Raw genomic sequence first — 25190 nt, forward strand, 5'->3', positions numbered from 1 at the left:
GCGTTTTTACCTTTCTTGAAATAATAAAGCATAATATGCCCAAAATGTTGCTTTTTTTCTCTCATCTTCCATACTAAAATGGCTACACAAAAATTCACCAATTTTGATAAGTTTTTTTTTAAAGGCATGCTGATATGACAGCTGTCACAATACAATCTAACAAAAGTTGTTTCGAATGAAGTTAAAGACAACTAAGTGCTACTAGAGCCATCTTATGGGAAAAAACCAGATGAACTTTTTGGCCAACCCAATACTAACCTGTCCTGGGATCCAGTAAAAATGTCTGAAAGGGTTGAGTTTCTTGGGTTCCCGTCTACCTTAAGGGTAGGGAAATTAAGGAGGGAGGGATGAATATCAATAAATATTTGTTGAAAGAATGAATATTCTCCCTATCTCAAAGGGACCAGCTCCTAAACCCTGGTTGTAAGTGTCCTTCCCCCTTTTCCGCAGCTTTCATCTTCGTACATTTGAGAAGATGTTTGCTATGACCCTGGAGGAACCTGCCATGTTGCGTTATGCCATCGCTTTTCCCCTGATTTGTGCTCACTTTGTCCACTGCACTCATGAGATGTGCCCAGAGGAGGTGAGTACTCTGAACTCCAAACCCTGTCATCTCTTTAATCACATCTCATTCTTATTCCCCCAAAACACAATTCCAAGGGTTGATTTTGGTCCCAGGAAGGGTACAAACCTAGGTATCTGATGCAAGTCCCTAAATGTCTCAGCTTTATGTAGAATGTGTACTCTCTCTGAGTCTCATTTTCTTCTTCTGTGGGAGTGGGTGGCTCAGGCTGGGCCTCAGAACAGTATTATGAGGAAGAAGTGGTTGTCCTGGTGATGACAGCTTCTTCCTTGGGTCCTCTTTCCCAAAGTACCCCCACCTGAAGAACCATGGCCTTCATCACTGCAACTCCTTCCTGGAAGAGTTGGCCAAGCAGACCAGCAACTGTGTCCTGGAGGTCTGTGCTGAACAGCGAAACCTGAGTGAGCAGGTAGGCTCAGCCCTCTCTCTGTTTCAGTCTGCCCTCTGCAGTCCCTTGGTGCCTTCCCCTCTATCTACCTTTATCTTCTTCTCAAACATCAAGTTCTCTAACCCTTTCAGGTAGGGCTAGGGCTTTTGTGTACATGAGTTTATGGCAGGCTTCTTTTTTTAGTGTAGTCCCATCGGCAGTCTTTACTCCCTTGGGACTCAATAGAGGTGTCTAAAAATACTCTAATTTGAACAGCTGCACTGCAACAAAATCTGTGCTTTCATTTGAAGTGTTCCAAGAGATGAGTTAACTTTCTAATTTACTTCCCCTCCTCTCTCTGCCCTGTGTACACATACTTAGAACAGTGGCCCCAGATCACCTGTCTTGTCTCACCTTTCTGTCCATCTGTACCCTAATCTGTAGCTATCTGAACATTTTCAGGCACCTCCTCTGTGTTTATCCCCAGGGCTGCTTTTGTGTCTTTTTTTTTTTTTTTTGAGGAGTCATCCTTCCTGATTTTATTAGTATTTTGAATTATGTTAATAGATTTGAATATTGAATCACTAATTCAACATACTTCACCATCATAGTGTTATTCTTCCCTTTGCTTCTGGATTCTGTTTGCTGATTTTCAGCTGGAAATTTCTGCTTTGCTTTTGTGTCTTTGTCTGTTGTTTTCCCCTCCCCTCCGTTGACTGACTCATGGCACCCGGTCATGATTAGCTCAACCTAAGTTTATAGGAAATTTGAAAATGAAGAACTTGTTCCGCTGTTGCCCTGGATTCTTTCAGGTTTCCTAGGCTACCCACCCTTCCTGGGTTTGAGTCAGGCTTTGTAGCAACTTTGGTAGGAGGAGAGTCAGGTTGTGTGCGTGTGCGTGCGTACGTGTGTGTGTGTGTGTGTACATATGCACAGTTATATTATTACTTAACCTTCCCATTTTCTCATATGTAAAATGGGGATAAAAATAGTTTCTTTTTATTTTTTTTAATTTTTGGCTGTGTTGGGTCTTCGTTGCTGTGTGTGGGCTTTCTCTAGTTGTGGTGAGCGGGGGCTACTCTTCGTTGCGGTTTGTGGGCTTCTCATTGTGGTGGCTTCTCTTGTTGCAGAGCATGGGCCCTAGAGTGCGCAGGCTTCAGTAGTTGTGGCACGTGGGCTCTAAGGCATGCAGACTTCAGTAGTTGTGGCGCACGGGCTCAGTAGTTGTGGCACACGGTCTCAGTAGTTGTGGCACACAGGCTTAGTTGCTCTGTGGCATGTGGGATCCTCCTGGACCAGGGATTGAACCCGTGTCCTCTGCATTGGCAGGAGGATTCTTAACCACTGTGCCACCAGGGAAGTCCAAAAATAGTTTCTTAAAAGAAGTATCATAAAGGTGAAATGAAATAGCATATGTTAAATATTTGGTATGCGATTCTCAATCAATGTTAGCTGCTATATTATTGGGTATTTATTGGGCACTAAGCCCTGTGCTGGGTTTTGGGGATGTTAGCTGCTATATTATTGGGTATTGGGCACTAAGCCCTGTGCTGGGTTTTTGGGATAGGGTCCCAGAAGGAAAGGTACACAATTCCTGCCCTTGGGGAATGTCCCAATTTAAGGGAGAAAGGTGTACAAATACATGTTTGAAATAAATTTAAATAATTAATGCAAGGAAGATATGTAAACAAGTACAATCATGGGTATATTCATCGCTCAACTTGAATACCTACTACATACAAAGGACACAGTTAAAGATATTTGCTCAGTGCTGTATCAAGGTTGACTAAAACATTATGTATTATTTTCACACACACCAAAACTTTTGCAAATGAGTATTGACCCCTCCAAAGTTATCATTTTGAATAAATAGTGATGTTGCCTTACTAATGGAGTTGCGTTTTTGGAACTACTTTCAGAATCTACCACAGACAGCTTTGCATAGTTTCAAGGTTGACACACCTTTGCCCATCAAGGTAGACTTGATTTTTTGGAAACAGTAGAAGCTTGGATTTTAAAAAAAACAAGTGTGACTATTAAGTAAGAAAACCAGTTTTCTCATGGCTGCTATCGTGCTCTAAGAGTAATTCCAAATGAAGAGATGTATGGAAGGAAAGAGAGGGAAAGGCAGAACGAGAAAAGAACAGACAATAAGGGAGGGACCTATTTATAACTGTTAGATGGATTACTCGGCAGTTTTAGGAACGAATCTCATTTCTCCATTCACTTGTGTTTGTTTCTAAAGCTTCTACCTAAGCACTGTGCCACTACCATCAGCAAGGCCAAAAACAAGAAAACCATGAAGCAGAGGCAGACTCCGAGAAAAGGAGAGCCTGAGAGGGACAAACCAGGAGCTGAGAGTCACCGGAAGAACCGCAGCATTGTCACCAAGTGAGGACCTAGGCCTTAGGTCCAGCAGGGCCTAAGGGCACTACCAGCAGGGTACTACCTCAAAGAAGGGAGAATAGGAAAGAGGGAAGGTGATGCAGCAAAAGAGTGCGGAAGTGGTGGTGGGGAATGACAGATATGGAAAAGCGCTTAAATATGAATTTTCTACTTTGCCTTTGAAGTCACCATCAATGTGTACTCTTCTAGGCTGAGTTTTTCCAGAAGATGAAAGGGGTCTGAGGGTCATGGGCCTGACAGATCCTCCCCAAATACTAGCAGGCAGTGCCAGACCTGTAATGGAGGCTCATTTTACTTTCTCAATTTTACTCAGCATGGACAAGCTACACCTAAACTTGACAGAATTGGCACTGACAATGAATCATGTACACAGCTTCTGTGTATTTGAACACACCATCTTCCCTTCTGAGTATCTCAGCAGCCATCTAGAGGCCAGACTCAACAGGTACCACTCTTTTGTTGTCTTCTGTTTGCTTAGTATGGTCGTTCTCAAAGCTGGGTTCCATTAGATCCATCTTGGTGGTCATTCTGATGCAGTCAATCTGGCATAGGTTCCAAGCATCTCTATTAAAAATAAATAAAAGAACCCAGACTTCCCTGGTGGCGCAGTGGTTAAGAATCTGCCTGCCAATGCAGGGGACACGGGTTTGATCCCTGGTCTAGGAAGATCCCACATGCTGCAGAGCAACTAAGCCCGTGTGCCACAACTACTGAGCCTGTGCTCTAGAGCCTGCGAGCCACAACTACTGAGCCCGTGTGCACAACTACTGAAGCCCGTGCGCCTAGTGCCCATGCTCCGCAACAAGAGAAGCCACCACAATGAGAAACCCATGCACTGCAACGAAGAGTAGCCTCTGCTCGCCGCAACTAGAGAAAGCCCACGCGCAGTAACAAAGACCCAATGCAGCCAAAAACAAACAAACAAACAAATAAAAGAACCCCAAACCTTTATAGGTTTCTTTTTTTTTTTAAGATTCATTTTATTATTTATTTATTTACTTATTTTATTTATTTATTTATTTTTTACTTATTTTATTTTTGGCTGCGTCGGGTCTTAGTTGCAGCATGCTGGATCTTCGCTGAGACGTGTGGGATCTTTCGTTGCAGCACGTGAGCTTCTCTCTAGTTGTGGTGTGCGGGCTCCAGGGCACGTGGACTCCATAGATGTGGCTTACGGGTTCCAGAGCGCATGGACTCTGTAGTTTGTGGCACACAGGCTCTCTAGTTGAGGCGCTCGAGCTTAGTAGTTGTGGTGCACGGGCTTAGTTGCCCCACGACATGTGGGATCTTAGTTCCCTGACCAGGGATCGAACCCATGTCCCCTGAATTGTAAGGCGGATTCTTTACCACTGGACCACCAGGGAAGTCCCTCTATAGGTGGTTTTGTTGAACAACCAGAACTGGTCATCACTGGTTTAGTAGGGTGACTGGGGCCTTTGCAGTCAGCAGATCTGTGTCGATGCTGTTAGCTAAGACATCAGAGCAGGTTATCTAACTTGTTTGAGCCTTAATTTCCTACCCTATAGAGTAAGGATAATGATCTTTACCTTATAATGAGAATTACCTGTAACTGAGAATTGGTAGAGAATTAAAGATAATAATGAGTGACATATATAGGCCTCAACAAAATAAATTCCCTTCCTTCCACTTTGCCTCTCATTCTGTTGCTCCCTGAAGCTGCAGGAACATTCCTTATATTCAAATTGGGCACTATAGTAGGCAAATTAGGGGAGTGAGGGGAAAAATTTTTTATGAATAATCTCCTAGTCTTCTGTGTTTCATTTTGCAATATGTAGTATATTTACTCATTCACTTAACAAGTATTTATTGAACATCTATTGTGTGTCATCAGTGTTCTCAAAGCTGTTAATACAGCAGTATACAAAAGAAATAAAGACTCCTGGCCACATAAAGCTTACCTTCTAGCGGGAGAGACAAGCAAAATAAGAACGTAGGATATATGGTAGATTAGAAAATAAGTGCTAAGCAGAAAGTTTAAAGCAGGAAAAGGAGATGGGAAGTGTGTAGTGGTGGTGGTGGTGAAATTTTACATAGGGTGGCCAGGGAAGGCCTGCTTGAGAAAGTGACATTTGAGTGAACTCCTGAAGGAATTGAGGAAGCCAAGTGGGTGACTATCTGGGGAAAGGACATTCTGGGCGGAGGAAACAGCAAGTGCGAAGGCTCTGAGGTGGGAACATGCCTGGTGTGTTCAGGGAACAAGGAGACCAGTATGAGCCAGGGGGAGACTGGTAGGACGTGAGGTCAGAGAGGCTGGAGGAGTGGCAGACTGACGGTTCAGGTGGCTCTATGCCATCGTAAGGATTTTGGCTTTGATCCTGAGTGAGACGGGGAGCCTAGGCATGGTTTGAGCAGAGCAGGAACATGATTTCACTCAACATTTCAGTAGGTTCACTCTGTCTGCACTAGGGGGGCCAAGGACAGGAGTAGGGAGAACAGTTAGGAGTCTGTGCCTTGACTGTAGGAGATGCAGGCTAATTTTTCAATTAGTTTTTTGCTTGGGTGACAGTAAAATTAGTTTGTTTTCATTCCGTACACTTTAGCTATATGGAAGGAAGTGTCTCAGGTGCATGTAAAATGTCAAGAAGATGACAATTTGATGATCATCCATGTGTAAACCTTCAGAAGCTGGCAATGGTTTCTAGGCCCTGGAGCAGCATGTCACTGGCATCATTGTTCCTAAAGCCTGGAAGTTGGCCTAAAGGTTTGGCCTCAATGAAAACTCTAAAATAGATTAGGCTTGCCTCCCATCTGTCCCTTCCGTAGTATTTTTCCTCAAGTGGTACCTCTTCTCTTTTCCTTTTCATCTGGGGAGTAGGCCCTCCTGTTCCCTTCCCCTCCCCTGCCATAAAGTTTTCCAAAAACACAGAACAAACAAAAAACGCCCAAACATCTGTGGCTTTAGGGAGAACCTGATGGACTCTTTCATACTGATGTGCAGATGACTGACGAAAGCTTGTGTTGGCAAAGTCTAATGTTCCTCTTTCCCCTACTGTTTACATTTTAACAAGGAAGAAAGCCTCAGGCAGAGGACTGACTCTAACTGTGAATTCTCAGGTTCCTGGGGAAGGTATTTTGGAAGGGGCTGGGAGTCCAGTGAGGAGGGGTGTTCCTGGTGTGCCCCTAAAATAATAGTGTGAACAGTTATTCTACCTTCTCTAAGGTTGGCTATAGATGTGTGCCAACCAAGTGTACCCTCTCTCCACCTGGCATCCCGTGGCCACTTGGGATTGCACTGCACCTCTAAGGATTTCTGGGTGTGGTTTTCCATTTCTGACAGTCATTGGAACTAATTCTTTCTGAGGAGAAAAGACAAATGCTGGCCCTGAGAATGCAGGAGGTTGTAAGCAAGCACGTAGTGTTAGATGGCATTTGGGAGCCCAGGTCTTTTACCACCTGATTTAATTTCTCCAGAGGAGGCAGAAGAGCATGGTGATTGAGAATCAAATGTTATTTGATTCAGGTCCCAGCTTTGCCACTTGCTAGCTGTGTGGTCTTCACAGACCACCACAGCTGTGTGGTCTGTCTCAGTTTCTTCATCCGTAAAATGGGGATAATAATTGTACCTACCTTATTGGGTTGCTGTGAGATTTGCATGAGATAATGCGTGTAGTTAGATCATAGTACAGCACGCAGAACACAGTATAAATGTGATAACTGTTACTATGTTTGTCATTATGATTGTGATTATGGTTTTTGTCACCTAGAGCCATTGTGTGGCTGGCTGGCTACAATGCCACAACCCAGGAGATCGCCAGGCCTTCTGAGCTCTTGGTAGGAGTCAAAGCGTACATCGGTTTCATAAAGTCACTGGCCCAGTTTTTGGGTGCAGATGTGTCCAGAGTCATCCGCAACGCCCTCCTGCAGCAGACGCAGCCACTGGACTCGTGTGGGGAACAGACTATCACCACTCTGTACACAAATTGGTCAGTGTTGCTTATCCTCTCTCGCTGCCTTGCTTCTTTGTTAGCACTTTTTCCTTTATGCAGTAGGACCTCGGGACCAGGCATTTTAGCTCCTAGGGTCATAGACCCCCAAACAGAAGCCTGTTTCTGCCCGAGGACTGGAGCTGTAAGCTGGGGCAAACTCAGATCCCCTCTGTCCACCATGAGGTCTCTTTCTAAGCTTCCATGTAACATCCATTGATCTACTCTGTAACAATTTGACCCTTTTCCTCTTAATCTGCCGTTCTTAACCTTCCTTTTCTGGATTCTTACTGTTTTCATTTCAAATGATCTCTCTTCCTCTTTCTGAAGTTCTTTTTTATTTCTCTCTTTGTCCAGTTTCTCCCCCTGGAGACCATTCTGTCTCACACCATCTCTCCGGAGCACTGCCTCCTTACCTCCCGACATGACCGTGTCGCGTCTAGTAGATTGCTCTTCATAGCGAAAGGGGCCTCCTCCTCCAGACTGGAGGAGGCAGGGGTCAGCAGTATTTCCTTTGAGGGTTAAGGATGGAGAGGAGCTGGATTCCTACCTCCCTAAGCCACTGGGTGGCGTTCTTAATCCAGTATCAGCTCGGCAGGAGCCCGCCCGGCTGCAAAGAACCCCCTGAGGAGGGAGAAAGACTGAGACAAGGTTTACAATAAAATGCCAACAGGGGCCTGGCAGGTAAGGTAAATGGGTGTTGTGGGCTAGGTGGGGACTTTGAGTAGTTGGAGAGGGCATGCCCCTCTGAAAGGCGACGGCCACCACTTAGCCCCATCTGATCATTGCCCCACTAAATCCATATTTTAATGTAAAATCTCTCAGTTTCAAAAACTTGACAACTGATTCAACTTAAAAGAGAAAAACCTCACGTTTGAGTGCTGGTTTTGACCTACCCGTGGTTAGCTTGTGACTTTTGTAAGACCTAGGCCCGGAGCTCGTGCCTGGGTGAGTGGCAGGCATTGCCACGCCCTCTCCTGACACTGGCTGGAGGCCTTCTCAGCTTGCCCGGAGGTCAGGAGGGCATATTTGGAGACTGGATGACAAGTGTTCACGGGGCCTCTCTCTGTCCAGGAGGTTTGACTTGAGACCTGCTTCCAGGGTCCTAGGCCCTTAGTCCAACACTCTCATTGGAGAGGCTGAGGCTAAGTATATTTCAGAGGAGCCCAATTAGTAGGGATTTTTGTCTTGTCAGCTTAGGCTTGTCTCACCTGACAGAGGAAGGCCAAGGGTGAGGGGCATGCAGTAGCTGGTAAAGGTGGTAGGGCGTGCACACCGTTACGCCTGACAGCACAGCCAAATGCCCTGCAGATTAGAGGCAAAGCGGAACCACGCTACTGCCAGTTGTTCTTGAGCCAACAGCTTGGGGTGTTAATTAGAGTGTTGTACTGTCTTCTTTGAGTCTCTTCTCCCCACCCCAGCCTTTGGTGGAGTTTCTCTTCCTGAGCCCAGTGGTGGTGGTAGGGAGAAAGGATTGAACACTGATCTTCTGTGCTTTCTTGCCAACCTTGTAGGTACCTAGAAAGTCTGCTTAGACAGGCAAGCAGTGGGACCATTATCCTCTCACCAGCCATGCAGGCCTTCATCAGCCTCCCCAGAGACGGGGAGCAGAACTTCAGCGCAGAGGAGTTCTCTGACATCTCTGGTGAGCCCAGAGCCTGGTCTCCTGTCAGGGAGCCGAACCTTTCCCCTCAATACAATATCTTAACCTATGGATCCCATCTAAATTCTCCTACCTTCCCAGAGGCTCATTCTGTACTCTTCTAGATCTCTGCTAGATTCTACCTTAGGGACAGTAAAAAGAGATTTCAAGTGAGACCCAGAACTGAGGAGTGGCTTGGGGGTTGAAGGTGGAGAGGGAAGATGCGGGGAGTTAGGAGCTAGGCAGGGGCACTCAAGTCACTGAAAGGATTTATTCTTCGAAGGGTAGTAAATGGTTATTTTCCATTTCCACAAAGAGTAAAGAGTAGGACATATAATGAGGGGTAAAGGATAAATGTAAGGAGGACATTCTGATGTTTGGAATTATTAAACAGTGGTCTGACATCATGGCATCTTCTTCCTGAGGGATAAGTTTTAGAGCCTTAGCTAGTGCTTGGATTGCTGATGTTTAATAATGATGATGAGCTAATGGATGACATTTAGTGTGGGCTTGGCTCTAAATGTTCACATGTATTTAACTCCTTTACTCCTCACAGCAGCCTTGAGGTAGGTACTCTTATTACCCCCATTTTACAGATGAGGACACTGAGACACAGAGAGGTTAAGGAGCTTGATTAAGGTCATACATCATTCATAGATGGTAGAACTGGGATTTCAACTCAAGGCAGTCAAATTCCAGAGCCTGGGTGCTTAGTCACTATGTCACGCTTCTCCCCAGTGTATAGAAGCGCTTTTGTGTCTCAAGGCAGGCAGATGAGGAGTGTGTCGTGAATGAGTTGGGAAGTTATTCTCTTTTTAAAGAGGGCTTGAAGCCATGCAGATCCTTTTTAATAGATTTGGTTTACTGACTGACTGATTCATGAACTATCCTACTGCTTCCTCCTTCCTCTCACCTCCATGTAAATCATGGACCCCGCGTGGTATCTGAGACAGGTAGGAGATGTTTCAATGACCCTGCCCTCTCCATTCTTCCCCTTCCTTGGGGGGTGTTATGAAAGTCAGAGTATACAGTTCTGTTTTCCAGCTCTGCCTTCTTCTTACCCTCATACTGACTCCATCAGTGAGCTGACCCTACCCTTTACCTGTTGGAGGCTTCAGATGTCCCCTTCTTATCAGCTCCTCCCACAGACTGTAGGCAGCATCTAAAATCAGCTTTAGGTCTCTCTGACAACTGACGAGCCGCAGGAGGTAATGCTGATTCCCCCTTCTACCACCCCCACCCCAATTTCCCTGGGTTACCATGGTGATGGGGCAATGCTGCTGCAAAAATAGATAGATGGATAGAGAAGGATGCCCTAGGGTTACTAGCCTAGAGAGGACCAGAGTAAGGAGAGTTGGCAGATCCAAATCAGTAGATCAGTGTGTCTTTTCTCCAGAGAAGGCAGTTCAGCCCCTCTGCCTCTCTGTCAGCCATTTTAGAATTATCTAAGTTGACCAGTTTGGAAATCCTTTTCTAGTTCTCAGCTCAGTTGTTCCTATTGTAAATAGGTGACTAAAAATGTTTAGTATTTATTCCACATGAGGCTCTGTGTCAGCTGCTGTGACCAGTTCCACTTCCTTTGTCAATGGTAGAGGTGGAGATCAACTGGTCCTGCCTTTAAACACTTGAGTGTGGAGCCTTGATTTCCTTTTCCCTCTGAACTCTTGTTAACTATATTAAACTCCCCTTTCCTCTACTGGTCTCTTGTTACTTCTGGTCTTTATGGTTTTCTCTGCTGGGACCGCCCATAGCCAAAGGTCATAGCTGGAGCTCTTCCCTGTCTGAATTTGTCACTAGTGTTTCTAACATGGGATTTCCTCAGCCAGGTTTTATTTAATTCACAAAGGGCCAGAAGCAGGTTGGGTAGGGAGGGATAAGGTAATGGGGCAGACTTGAGGGAAGAAGAATTTAGGGGAAAAGACAACTGGGAGTCTGGGGATGTGTACTGATTATGCTATCATATCAACTCTGGGAGGTATTCAGAGTGGATATTAATTTCTTCATTTTACAGAGAAGTGAACTGAGGCTCAGAGAGGAGCTTAACATGTGATAAAGCTAGTGCAGCTAGTCCAGCAAGAGTAAAGTCCAGGGCCATGTAAAGGGACTGGTCCAGCAAGAGTAAAGTCCAGGGCCATGTAAAGGGACTGGGAAAGTCTAGATTCTTATGGGAATGAAAAGTAAATAGTTATCATTTGTGGTACGTCTTGGTGTGGGTACCAGTGGGGAGAGGGTAAATTGTCCCACAGGCAGGCCAGACCTCTCACCTGAATACAGGATTTCAGGCTACGTTTGCTCTCCAACTTCCCACTTCCTTTCCTTGCTGGAAAACACTTAAGGTGTTCACGTTACCCTATAGCTATTGTGCAAACGCACCGGCGTTCTCTGAGTCCCACCTGGGGCCTCTGTGACTCTATTCCAGAGTTGCGGGCTTTGGCTGAACTCCTGGGCCCCTATGGCATGAAGTTCCTGAGTGAAAACCTGATGTGGCATGTGACCTCTCAGATCGTGGAGCTGAAGGTACCGTGGAAGCAAGCCCCCGGGAAGAAGGTCCAGCCCCCGGGGGAAGAAGGGTAGGGGTAGGAGACTGGGGAGAAGATGTACCATGGGTCTCATCTTTTCGTGCTTAATGGCTCTGTGTCCTGGCCGCAGAAGCTGGTGGTGGAAAACATGGATGTGCTTGTTCAGATCAGATCCAACTTTAGCAAGGCAGACTTGATGGCTTCTCTGCTTCCCCAGCTGATGGGTGAGCACGTCTCCTAAAGGGAGAAGGAACTGTGGGAAAAGCATTGTGGATGACAGGTTTTTGGGGCTCTGGGGCCTAGGCTGGGTCTGAAGAAGGAAAACCGTTGCCATTCTCCTGAGTTCTCTTCTTGAACGCTCTTCTTTCTCCTCAGGGGCTGATAATGTACTGAAGCGTATGACCATCATTGGAGTTATCCTCAGTTTTAGGGCCATGGCCCAAGAGGGACTTCGGGAGGTGAGCTGGGGGAGAGGGGGCTGCCACAGGATAAAGCCTTGGGTAGGGCTTGTGTGAGAAGTTGTGGAAAGGGTTGGTGAGCATTGAGGAGAACGGAGCTTAATTCGGTAGAGGTCCTGGAAGTTCTTTGAGGCTAGATGAGCTGAAGAAACCTAGACGCATGAGGAGAGAAGTGTCATGGGAAGCTGGCTAGGTTCTTATCTAAGCTGAGGCCTTTTTTTTGTTTCTTTGTTTCCACCTGTTGGAAGGCATCGGCCACTGTCCCTTGGACTCATTTGTACTCTCTTTCCTCCAGGTTTTCTCCTCCCACTGCCCATTTCTTATGGGTCCCATTGAATGCCTGAAGGAGTTTGTCACCCCAGACACAGATATCAAGGTATGGGAGAGTGCAAAGTGGAATCTAATTAGGAGATTTTTGTTGTTGAAAATGGATAGAGCTAGGATCTAGTAAGGGAGAGGGGGCTCTGAAGAATACTGCAGGGAGAAGAGCCAGAATTTGAATAGAAACACGTTGGGGGAGATTTTTGTGGAGGGAGGGGCGTTGGTCAGGCGAGAGGGTGCACAGCTGGGGAGCCCTGGGGAGATCCTGCGGGGGCTAGGGAAACGTTACTGGAGGGAGAGGAGTAAGTTCTAGGATAGTTTCTACAGCTTTTCTCCTAAGATGTCCAAATTAGATACCCAACTATATGCAGACAAGTCCCCTCTTTAGTCAGGAGCCTGGGTACTTTTTGTAAATTTTTTTTCTTCCATTCCTACCCACCCTGTCTGCCCTCAGATTTTCCGTTCTTTTTCTGGCCTTTTCTTCCTCCTAGTTCTGAAACTTTCTGGTTCCTCTGTGTGTGTGTCACCTGCCTTGGGCCTCATTTCCTCTAGAGATGGGGAAAGGCGGAGGGGACTCTGTAAGCACCCAAGTTAAACATCCATTCCCCCTCCCCCACCTCACGTCAGCTTGCCTTTTGAATCACCTAGAACAAACAAGTATGTTTTGCAGGAAATACAGCTGAAGGCTGGGAACAAGGGCCTTCAAATGCACAGGGCAGGGCACTTCTCTTATAATTGATTCCGTTAACGGAGGGAGGTCTGTGAGAAGAGGAAACTGGTTAACAGGAAGTAGTCAGGAAAAAAAAAGAAAACTTAGAGAAAAAAACTTCCTTTACCTTGAGGTCAAAAGAGTTGTGAACATTTCCTCCTCTCTGCCTGAAATCAGATGATGAGGGTCAAGGGGTCACGGGCCCTGAGGGGGTGACATTTCACTGGATTGGCTGCTCCTTCAGGGCAGGTCTTTGGTGTCACGGTGAGCCTGGGGTTCAGGCAGGTGTTGGTGGTGGGGCTGAACTCTCTGGCCTGTCAGGAGTGTGTCTAGCTGGCATCTCCCAGGCAGCTCCGAGCTTTAGGCTCTGCCTGCCTGGGAGAATGAGCAGGTCGGGTGGCGTGGGGGATGACCTGTCCGTCAGAGATTCTGTTACTGCCTCAGAGGGGTGAGAAGATTAGGAGAAGAGAACAGAAGCTCCTTCAATGATCACTTTCTTCCTCCAGAAAACCACAGGTCATGGACCAGGTCCCTGATCTCCTAGGTCATGGGTGCCATGAGCAGGGTTATTTAGTTAGTAGGGAATTTAAATAAAGGGCAGAGCAGAATGTGGCTGAGGTTAACTTTCTGTGTCCAGCACCACAGGCAGTGTGTTTATTGTTATGTCTGTGGGGTTGACACTCTACTTAGTTATCTACTGTTGAAACAGTTATCCTTGTTCTCTCAGAACATTTTCAAGTCTTTTTTTTTTTTTTTTTAACCTCAAAAGGGGTCTGAGTAATTTGTGGGTGGGTGTTTGGGGCTACATCTTGGGAACCTGATTCTAAGTACACTGAGGGATTCAGGAATCAATCAATCAATATTAACTGAATGCCTTCTATGTGCTTAGCATTGTGTTAAAGCCTAGAGAGGATAAAAGAAATGCAGAGTTCCTGGCTTTGAGAGAAAGGAAGTAGAGCGAAAGGGACAACGGTTATTAGTGTCTTAGTGACTCTGTGAGTCACTAGGTTAGATACTTTACACATGTGGTCTAATTTAATCTTCACAGCAACTTTGTGAGGTAGGTATCATTATCCCACTTTTACAGATGAGAAAATGGAGGCTTGAAGAAGTTAAGTAACTTTTAGCCAAGGTCACACATTTAGTAAGTGGTGGTGCTAGGATCTGAGCCCAGATCTTCTCACTCCAAAGCCTTTTTCTCCCCTCTCTATGCCATGAGGTTAAAAAAAAAAAATTGTAATCTAGTTGATGAGATAAGCCATACGTCTCACCTCCAATCTGAAAAGAAAACTGATGATACCAGGTGCTGTGTGTGACCACTGTGAAGTAAGTGGCACCAGGTTAAGGAGGGAGAGATGAGCTTGGGCTGAGGTCAGCAGGGAGGGCGCCATAGAGAATATGAGATTGAGTTAGGCCTCAAGGGTGGGTGTCACTTAGATATAAGTAGAGGAGAGGTAAATAGGAAAAACTCTAGACTTTTTTCCTTCCTATGTAGGGAAAAACCCAGTTCTTTCCTGCGTGTTTCTCTCCTGTGAGTCTTCTTTCCTCTCACACAGAACACTTCACTTCTGACACTTCTGGTCACCAAATGTGTGGAGGTTTTTCCCCCACCAAATCTCTGTGACACCAGTTGGGTGTCCTGAGACTTAATTCTGACACTATCTACCTGGAGATAGTGTCAGATCACACAGGTTAAGGGTTCACTCGCACAAGTCTGCACCTACTCCCCGCTTCAGAAGCCAGTTGCAAACCTGAGTTGTCACCTGTGCTTCTGACCAACCGGCTGTAGGTCGGAGGTTCCAATATCCCCCTCCTTATTTTCCATTAATTTGCTAGAGTGGCTCACAGAACTCAGGGAAACACATCTACCAGTTTATTAAAGGATGTGATAAAGGATATAAGATAAACAGCCAGATGGAGAGATACGTGGGGCGAGGTCTGGGAGGATCCTGAGGGCCGGAGCTTCTGTCTCCGTGGAGTTGGGCTGCATCACCCTCCTGGTCCGTGGATGTGTCCTCAACCTGGAGGCTCTCTGAACTCCGTCCTGTTGGGGTTTTATGGAGGCTTCTTCACGTAGGCATGATCAATTATTAACCCTATATCCAGGCCCGCTCCCCTCTCTGGAGCAGTGGGGGTGTGGTGCGGCTGGAAATTCCCAACTTCTACCCAAGCGTGGTCTTTCTGGGGAGCAGCCGCCTCCGGGAGCTGTTCGGGAGCACACCCAGAGCTGCCACATAAGACCAAAAAAATGTTCCTAGTGCTTTTATCACTTAGGGAATTACAAGGGTTTTAGGAGCCCTGTGTCAGGAACCAGGGGCAGGGACCAATATATATATTTTCTATCATCTCTCAAGAAGAAAGGACACTCTAGAAGAGGGAAGCACATGAACCGAAGCATGCAAGTAAGAAAGTAAGTTGTAGCTTGGAGACAGTGAATAAATTACCCTGGCTGCATTGACTGTAGGAAGCATTTGAGGAAATAAGGTTGAAAAAATAAATTTGTATTGTGGAGAATCTGAATGCCAAGCTAAAGCACTGGATTTTTTTTTTTTTTTCCTCTTTCCCCTGTAGGTTAGGGAGATCTATGAAAGGAATACGCAGCAAAGATGATAGTACACCAAAAGTTTAGAATCTGTGATCCAGGAGTCTTGACTGCCTGTAGCTTCTGTCAAGCACTTCTCTCCAGGGGATACCCTCCAGAATGTTGTTTTCTTCTCTACCAGGTGACCCTGAGTGTCTTTGAGCTAGCATCTGCTGCAGGGGTGGGCTGTGACATTGACCCAGCTCTGGTGGCTGCCATTGCCAATCTGAAAACTGGTAAGATTGGGGAAAGGGGGCAACGGAGGGCTTGGGCCCTATTGTGGGGTGGAAAAATGTCAGTCTCAAAGAAACCTTTATTTAGGATTGTGAATTCAGAGGTTATAAACTGGGAGCTAAGGAAAGACTTAAAGCATAGTCTCTAATTCCCAGAAAATACTTCCACAGGCAATTTAGATTTCTAGTCAGGTTCTAACCAGTTGATCTGTCAATCAGCTAAAAAGTATTAAGTGAGAGTCTGGTACTCAGCAAGTGCTCAAAGGAACTTACAATCTGGTTGGGGAAATAAGAGTAATGCAGATGAAACGATGAGCGAACAATACACAGTAGACGTGAATTCGTACTAGGTTGTGTGGTATAGCATCCAAGTTGCCCAGAATGATCTTGTGCTCCCCCTCCCCTATAATCACCTTGACACCATGCACTTCCTCCCCTGGACTCACACTTGTCTCTTATATTTCCATTACACATTTCCTCGGATTAGCACATTCATACTTGTACACACTCAGAATAGGATGGAATCAGGGGGCTGGTAGTAAGCCCTTTTAAAATTGCCAGACTGGCTCTCCCTCTTCTCTCTCGGTTTTGGTGAGACTCTTTCCTCTCCTTCCTGCCTCTGCACCCCATCAGGTAGCTGACAGAGTGCCCTCAAACTGCGTGTCAGCAGAGCCCTTTGCCAAGAGCTGTGCTCAGTCACCAGGGGAAGCCTCCAGGACTCAGGCCTCTCACTATCAGTGGAGGCTAGTACTGTCCCCTGCAGCAGTAATGACTTGCCTATAGTGCTCTACAAATTATTTTCACAGATATTTCTCATGTGATCCTCCTAGTAATTTGGCGAAGTAGGACCCCCTGGAAGAAAACTCCTGTTTGCTGACCTTACTCTCTTTTCCTTTTTCCTTCTTTCCAGATACGTCATCCCCTGAGGAAGAATATAAGGTGGCCTGCCTGCTCTTGATCTTTCTTGCCGTTTCCCTCCCCCTTCTTGCCATGGACCCAGCTTCCTTCTATAGCATTGAGAAGGATGGTAAGTAAGGAGTAGGTTTGAGGAACCAGTGCAGTTTAGGTTAGTGTCCTGGGGTCGGGATATGAGACGGAGACATTTATCTGGAAAACAGAGACTTCTGACTCAGATATAAAGTTCTGTTTCAAAAAGCACTTGAGAATGAACTATTCCTAAAATTCAATTCCAGTGAAATTTCATAGGAATATCCTTCTCCTAATCCTCAAATGCCTTCCAGTCCTTTCGGTGTCAAATAGGGATGGCCCAGCCTGAAAAAATGAGAAGTTACTAGCTGGGGTCGCCTGGGGTGGCTCACTTCCCTTTCCTTTCTCTCCCTCTCTGTCAATAATTACCTAGGTTACAGCAACAATATTCACTGCTTGACCAAAGCCATCATCCAGGTGTCTGCTGCCCTCTTCACCCTCTACAACAAGAACATTGAAACTCACCTCAAGGAATTTCTGGTGGTGAGTGGGTATAGGTTATAAGGAATGGATGATTGCAAAGTCTGGTGGGAATTGGTTTGACTTAAATCCATAGACAGTTATTGTTGAGCAGGTCTTGGAGCCTAACCTCCCATCCTATTCATTAAGTAGTGAGAGGCCACTTTGTGAAAGGCAGGGGTTTCTTCTAGATTCTGTAACAGCTGGTATTTCAGCCTCTGCCCAAATACTTGGAAGGAGCATTGGCCTAAGAGTTAGCAAATCTGAGCTCTAGTTTTGGATCTGCCACTAAGCAGTTGTGTGATCTCTGAAGACCCAAACTTTTGGGTCCTCAGTTTTCCCATTTATTAACTAGAAAGATTAAACTGAATCCATGATTCACTACCTTGGTGTGCATTACATTATCCTGAGGAATTTGTTAAAATACAGATTTCTGATCCTTACACCAGACCTACTGAATTAGAATATTCTAGGGTGAGTCCAGGCCTCTGTTTTTAACAAGGTCTCCAGGAGACCAGATGTACAGTGAAGTTGGAGAGACACTGAGTTTTATCATCTATAAGGCCCTTTCCAACTCTAATACTGATAAAAAGTCAAGCTTTTTTCAACTTCTCAAACTTCATTGTAAGTCAGAATCTCCTGGAGAATTTCTGATTCCGTGGATTAGAGGTGGGGCTGGAAAATTTGCATTTTCAACAAGTTCCGGGAAATGTTGGTGCTGCCCATCCTGTGATCTCACTTTGAGAATCACTGGTCTAGATTTCTAGGGACTGGAACTTAAGTCAAGCAGCTGATTTTACTATAGGTTATGGCCAGTTTGTTTGAAAAAAATTGTTAAAATAGTTTTTAGCCGAAGTTTGACTCCCTGTAGCTATCATTATTGATCTAAGTTTTGCCTCTGGAAAATCACAGAATAAGTAATCTCTTTCCTTTGTTCAAAGAGGCCCCAGAGCTCCCCATTCTAAATACTCCATGGAGGAATCCCATCCATACACCTCTGAAACATGGTCCAGTACCCACTGCCTGCTGGAGCATTCTCAGCAATAGGGAGCTTATTCTTTTGCAAAGCACGGTCCTGATTTAAAAACTAGGTCCTTATCTGTCTCTTTTTAGGAGGAAGCAGTAGATCATATGCTCTAGGGAATCACACTCTTGTCCTGAGACTTCTCTGTCAGGGACTTCTGTCAGGGACTTGGAAGCTTAGTGAGAGGGCCTCTATTTAAACTGGGACAACAGGCCACACAAAATGGGCTCTGAGCATCTTGGATAGAAAGAGGAGTCACACCAGATCTCTAAGATGGGGTGAGAAGGGAATCACCCCCCGCCTTTCCCCTTTTACCCTCTTTGTTTGCTGAGTACAGGTAACCTGGGCCTGGGATGCAATTAGTGACGTATCTTTCTCCCTCTTTGATCTGTTGGGGGCCTGAAGGTGAACGAAGAGGACAGCCATTCGGGAGCTGACAGGAGGAGAATACCAAGAGCGCTGTGTCTGAATCAGAGGCCCAGCCCTGTCTCTGGTCGGGTGGGGAGTCAGCTGTAAACGGTCTGATGACAGTGGTGTCTGGAGGCCGCCTAGGAAAAGAGATTAATCTCCTGGCATACAGTATTACCTGCCTCTGCTGCAGGTTCTTTCTTCGCCCCTTGCAGCCTCTCCTCCAGCAACCTCCTGTTGTCTGCACTGGCTAGTTTAGAGGCAGTGTGATCTCTGAGACCTGGGGGATTTGCCGCTTGCCCACCCTGAGCCTCCAGGAGCATCCCGGCACTTCTTAACTCACCTCCTAGTCTGAGGCTGTCGTACTCTGACCATAAAAATCTGCTTCCTGGGCTTCCCTGGTGACGCAGTGGTTGAGAGTCCGCCTGCCGATGCAGGGGACGCGGGTTCATGCCCCGGTCCGGGAAGATCCCACATGCCGCGGAGCGGCTGGGCCCGTGAGCCATGGCCGCTGAGCCTCCACGTCCGGAGCCTGTGCTCTGCACCGGGAGAGGCCACAACAGTGAGAGGCCTGCGTACCGCGAAAAAAAAAAATCTGCTTCCTTACAAGTTCTTCCCTTACAGGTAGCTTCCGTCAGCCTCCTGCAGCTGGGCCAGGAGACTGACAAGCTTAAAACCAGAAATCGGGAATCCATTTCTCTGCTTATGCGCTTGGTATGTATCTGGTGTAAGTTGGTCTTAGAGAAAGGGCCAGAAGGAGGTTCCTCTTTAGGGTCCTTGGCTCCCAGCCATTATTATCACCCAAAAGCATTAACTAAGAACTTAATTCTGCCTGAGGAGGTCTAGGCCTTACGTTCTGGCTAACATTCTAGACTTGTCTTGTAATCCCAAGGTAGTAGAGACTTCGAGGACTTCTCTGCAGGACAGGGTCTTCCCAGCCCCTAGCTAACTGGGCCCCGTTCCCTGCAGTGTTCTTGAGTCTGATGTGGTGGGGCAGCTGTGTCCCTCATCCTTAACTATCTGTCCAGTACATGTTTGGTTTTACTTGACCACTTCCTACCGCTGTATTTCTTGTCCTTAAGAGTACCACGAAGAAGGTGCTGAGTAGCACACAGCTGAACTGGGGGAGGGGGATGGGGGCTCAGAGGAGGGATGGGATTTTAGCTGAAAAGCTGTAAGGCAGGGAGCCAGGTGGGCCATGAATCAGACAGCTCCTGCTGTCTCTTCTGTCTTCCCAAGCTGTGGCCTTTCCCCGCCTTTGGCAGAAAGTTCTGGGAACTCTGACCCAGTTAACTTAAAAAAAATCTTTTCCTCTTTGACCCTGTTTCCCTCTTCAACATGTTTACTCTTTTGCTCTAAAGTTTGATTCCCTCGGTTAGTGCTGCACTTAGATGTGGACAGGAGGGGCTCCTGTCCGGGGCCCTGGGTTTAAGTGGCCCCCTCTGGCCTACAGGAAGAGGACATGCCCACCTGGAGCCTGTGCCCCACCTTGAAGCCCCCACTAAAGATTTCTAGGGCCTCAGAATTCTCTGCTAAGCAGCTCCAGCCCACTTGTAGGGCTTGTGCTGAGCTTCTCCAAGTCCATCCTACTGAGGCAGACTGTGCTCTAGAGCCCACGGAATGTATGGCTGGAGTTTAGATGTGCAGACAGGAAGTTTATGTGTGTATACAGATCCCCCAGACTGGGGGTGGGAGGAGAAGGGGGCCAGGCTGGAGGCTGATTCCCTCTCTTCCCCCTATTCTGGTGCAGAACTCTGAGGGGTCTAAGAATTCTTGATTCAAACCCGTCTTCCATGAAATTGTAAAGGTACACTCAGCCCTCCATATCCACAGGTTCTCAGCCATGGATTCAACCAACCATGGATTGAAAATATTAAAAAAAAAATTCCAGGATGTTCCATAAAGCAAAACTTCAGTTTGCCCACACCAGCAACTATTTAAGCATTTACACTGTATTTACAATGGCTTATGCAGCATTTACATTGTATTAGGTATTATAAGTAATCTAGAGGTGATTTAAGTATATGGGAAGATATTGTAGGTTATATGCAAATACTATGCCATTTTATATAAGTAACTTGGGCATCTACAGATTCTGGTGTCTGAATCCCCTGAATTAGTTCCAGGGCTGGTTCTAGAACAAATCCCCTGCCGGTACCCCATGAATACTGAGAGACGACTACATATTGCAAAGGTCACAAGGAAGAATAGTTTGTCTGATTTATTTAGTCATCTGGTATATGGGCTTCCATTTGTACTCTTGGCCAGGCCGACAAATATTAGGGGCAGGCAAGCCTGGGACTCCCTCTGGGTCTCCTTCTTTAAATACACAGGCATTGAGTGGTGTCTGTGTCTCCGTTTCTCCAGCTTGAAAAAGGCCTAGGCTGGGCTGATTAAGGATTATGATGGAGAAGAGAAGAGAATGGACCTGAGGGGGCGGGGGTGAGGTGAGGGGTGAGAAGGCACAGGAGGCAAAGGAGGGCAGAGGGAAGGCAAGTATAGTATGCTAGGTAGAGCACAGTCTTCAGAGCAGCGGGACCTTGGGCAAGTTAATTAACCTTTCTGAGACTGATTCTTCAGCCATGAAAGTGGTCAATTATCCTTATGATAGAGGGGCAAGGATTCATGAGACGGTATATATAAAAGTGCCTACTACATAAGAGAGGCTAAATAAATGTTAGTCCCCTCTCTCCACTGCTTAGTTTAGTTTCTGGATGATTTAGGCACGCCTGTTCATTCCCTTGGGCAGTTTTCACCTCTGTGAGGTTGGAGGTGATGCTGTATTGCCGCTCCGTGCCATCTCCTCCCTCTGCTTTGCGTCCCACCCTCCCCCCGCCCCAAAGTGTGGGAAGCTGTCTGCCCCTTAAGGCATCACAGGCCTGCAGAGTGGCTGGAACAGAGCTAGGACCAGGCACTTTTTGTAGGAGGGAAGAGACAGAGGGCCTAGCTGCTGCAAAGCAATTTAAATGCAAATGGTTCCACAGAGAATTTGAAATGACTGAGGGGAAGGGGCTGTATTTTGAGTTAAGAGGCTACTCAGGTAGCCCCAAATCCTGGGCAGGCACTTCTGTCTGTGGGGTCTTTCTGTCTTGGCTGTCAAGCCTGGGCGGTGCCCATCCCCACTACTGTCAGATTGTTCCTGGCTTGGGTGTCACGGGGGAAGGAATGACTCTCTCATAGGATCATGGAATCCTAGATGTCAGAACCAGATCAGATGCGGGCAGTTAGTCCAGTCCTCACAATTCATAGGTGAGAGGGAGGGAAAGATGACATCCAAGGTCTCCCCCAGAATACATGGGCAGATTTGGGACTAGAACCCATTTCTTGGCCTTCACTCTAGGGCTGTTTCCGCTACCATGAATTTCCTCCAGTTAGGAGCCCTGTGGTTTTCTGTGCTTAATAGAGCGGAGAATAGAAGTCTTGGGCAAGTGGGTCTTCTTGAAGCCACCACTCATTTCCCTGTACCCAAGGGTCATGTCCTGGAAAAGAGATCCTATCTGTCTCCTGGCTTAAGTTTTGAAAGTCTCGTGTGTAGCAAGAAATTCTTTCTGTCATCCAACCCAAGATCAGAGCTACAGTTTTACAGGCAGATTTCCTTTCCTTCAGCCTGTGGTGTCTGCTCTTCTGAGGCTGTTGTGTGTATTGTGTGCGCATGGTTTGAGAATTGCAGTATCTTACAAATTTTAAAACTTGAAAGGGCTTCAGGGAGAGACACATGTTAGAGTAGAGACGGTAGATTCTCTTCCCTGAGTGAATTTTCAGGACTTGAAACACCAGACATATTGGGAAGGCCCATCTGTGTGAACTGCCAGAGGATATGGGACACTTCTCTCCAGAGTGTGTTTTTAGTCCCATAACCTCTTGGGTGAGGAGAGTACCGAAGGAAAGACACCCTGTTCCTTCCTTAGGGAAGGGGGCCCTCTGGCCCAACGCTAGGCTGTGCTGCTCTTCGCTAATATCTCCCTGCCCCGCTTCCCTCTGTCTTACCCAGGTATCTCCATCTATCATTCTGCTTGGCTCTGCGGGCTGCAGGGGTTACCGCAGCACACAGGCTTCTAATTAAACTAATTAATCATGCCTGCTCCTTCATGCAGCATCCTTACTGTTCCCCAAGCACTGTACTAAGGGAGGGAGGAGACTGAGGCCCAGCCCAAGAGGACCCGTGTGGATTCCAGACCCCTCTTTCTTGGCCTGTAGTGGTAATTGTTTCTTTCTCTGCAGAGCTTTGTCTTTAGCTCTTTTATCCATCTTTACCTGCATCTGTGCTGCCCACCCACGTATGATTTAGCATCCAGAATGGGAGAGAATGGGAGTTTTTCCGTTGCTAGAGAAGTGATTCTTTCCTGCTTTCTTCTTCTGAGCCCTTTATATAACCCTGAGGAGGGGCACAGAGGCCATTATAAGGAGCTGAAGAGGCCACATTGCTTTCCTAGAGTGGAATGAAGTGTGGGAGGAACGGGGGGACAGTGCCTTGGGAACCCCATTCACTTGTAACTCTAAGCACCCCAGAGGGCCCAGGGAACTGAATGAAGAGGAACAGGGTGTCACTGAGGTACGCCCTACCTGGGGTCCTCATCTGTCTTGGCCCTTTCTCTTCCAGGTGGTGGAGGAATCCTCCTTCCTGACTCTGGACATGCTGGAGTCCTGTTTCCCGTATGTCCTGCTTCGAAATGCCTATCGGGAGGTATCCCGGGCCTTCCACCTGAACCGAGTGTCGGCCAGTACCCACTGAAGGGCCCCTTGGACCTGCCTCAGCCCGCGCTGCAGTGGAAACTGTGGCTATTTTCTCAAAGGGTGGGGTCGCTAGAGAGAGGATCAGCCAGAGTTGGTGAAGAGGAATATGGGGGAACAGCCCAGGGCTGAGATATCATAGACAAGTGGGGCCCACTGGGGCGGGGAGTGGAGGATTTTTTATGGAAAAAATTTAGGGGATTGGGGCCACGGGTATGAAGTTTTACAATGAAAAAAACTTGACACACAAGTATGTTTTCTATCTTCTGGGGACTAGAGCTTGAGCTCTGACTGGCATGGGTCTCTTCGACCTTCATCACTATTCTAGGACAATGCTGGCGGGCAGAGATGATCAATCATCATATTAAACCATAATGAGCCTATAATCCTCCCACTGGAGCTGCTTTTGTCTTCTGCACATTCATTAGGACGATTATCTCCTCTCTTCCTCTTCCAAATGTGTTCAGCAAGCGTTCGGCCTGCCCCTACTGCAAAGTAGTAGCAAAGGAGCCCCTTCTTCCCTCGTGGGAGCTCTTGTAGGAGCCGTGAGTCTCTTCCTCTGCTTCCAGCTCTGCGGCCTGCAGGGGCAACGAGGAAGTGCTCTTGAGAGGTTTTCACTGCCCCAAACCCCCCCTCACCTGCCCTACCACACCTTGTAGGTAACCAGTTAAGTCCTCTCATCTGTTGAACTTTAACCCTCCTGCTTTTCCTTGACATCGCCACAACCCAGAGCAGAGGGTCAGTCTAGATTAATTGTAGGTCACAGGACAACTAATTGGACCAGTGTCATGTGAGTTTCCGTCACATAGCATTTGGGGGTATTCTCCCCCCTGTTTGGAGGGACTAACTTAACCCAAATCCCCTTGTCATCCTGGGTACAGCTGTTGCTCCAGGCAGGAATTTCTCTTCTAGATCTTAAATTTCATAGACCTCATTAGGTTACAGGGCCCTGAGAGTAGGTATACTTGAGGGAGTACAAGCTGTTTCAGCTTCGCCCTTTTCTGCACTAATTAGAATTTCAAGTGTCACAAAGCCCAGGGCATTCAAGATAGCACTAAACTAGGTTTAGTTAACTCCGTGGCAGGAAACAGTGGCACCCATCCAGCACTTCTGTGCACCCAGTGCCAGGGAGGACTGGAGCAACAGATCATGTATGTCACAAGTCTAGAGTGGTTGGAATGGGCAAATATAATTAACTAATTGATTAATTAGGGTCATGTCTATACTTCCATGATAAAAGGGAAGCGATTTTTGGTTTTCAGCAAATCCATCGGAGTTCATTAAAGCTATTTGTTAGCTATTTTTAGATATTTGTGTGTTCGATCTTTATTTCTCGAGACCCAGGCTTAGTCAATACTCATTAAACTTGGCAGCCATAATCAATACACAAGTTTTTCTTAGCAACAATTGTCTACTCTTTAGGATAGAAGCATCAGAGGGTCCTGCTTCGTGCGTCAGCAAATTGTCCTTCTGTGCTATGGAAAGGAGATTATGTTCTAAGGAGTGATTTGGGGTCAGGCCTACTGAGACTGAAGGCAAAGTTGATGAGGAAGAGAGAGCTCAGAAATATCTGAGCAACTACCCTTACCCTCTTATATCTCTGCTGGGATCTTCTCGTTGAGGAGCTGGGAGATCCTTTTTCCATATACATGTGGAATCGCTAAGAGGAGCCTCCCAGAGGACAGCAGGACAAGTTGCTGAAGGGGAATAGAGGGTAGACATAATCACTTTTTTTTTTAATTAAAATATTTATTGAGATAGTTAATCCACATGCACTTGTAAGAAATAATACAGAGTGATCCTGTGTACCTTTACCAG

The 25190-nt window shown here is 46.6% G+C and overlaps 1 protein-coding gene across 1 annotated transcript in view; it reads left to right on the forward strand.

The window, feature by feature from the left end:
- The window catches only part of NCKAP1L (NCK associated protein 1 like), a 42487-nt gene extending 17845 nt beyond the window's left edge, over positions 1-24642 (forward strand). Inside the window, exons 17-31 of the mRNA XM_060024915.1 lie at positions 451-583; positions 873-992; positions 3196-3341; positions 3670-3801; positions 7082-7300; positions 8815-8945; positions 11362-11459; positions 11592-11685; positions 11837-11919; positions 12215-12295; positions 15673-15766; positions 16674-16790; positions 17124-17233; positions 19266-19355; positions 23242-24642. Coding sequence (XP_059880898.1) covers positions 451-583; positions 873-992; positions 3196-3341; positions 3670-3801; positions 7082-7300; positions 8815-8945; positions 11362-11459; positions 11592-11685; positions 11837-11919; positions 12215-12295; positions 15673-15766; positions 16674-16790; positions 17124-17233; positions 19266-19355; positions 23242-23373 — 1780 coding nt within the window. The 3' untranslated portion in view covers positions 23374-24642. The remainder of the gene's footprint in view (positions 1-450; positions 584-872; positions 993-3195; positions 3342-3669; positions 3802-7081; positions 7301-8814; positions 8946-11361; positions 11460-11591; positions 11686-11836; positions 11920-12214; positions 12296-15672; positions 15767-16673; positions 16791-17123; positions 17234-19265; positions 19356-23241) is intronic.
- The last annotated feature ends 548 nt before the right edge of the window (positions 24643-25190 follow it).

The sequence above is a fragment of the Delphinus delphis genome, chromosome 11 (assembly GCF_949987515.2).
Source record: "Delphinus delphis chromosome 11, mDelDel1.2, whole genome shotgun sequence".
NCBI classification, from domain to species: Eukaryota; Metazoa; Chordata; class Mammalia; order Artiodactyla; family Delphinidae; genus Delphinus; species Delphinus delphis.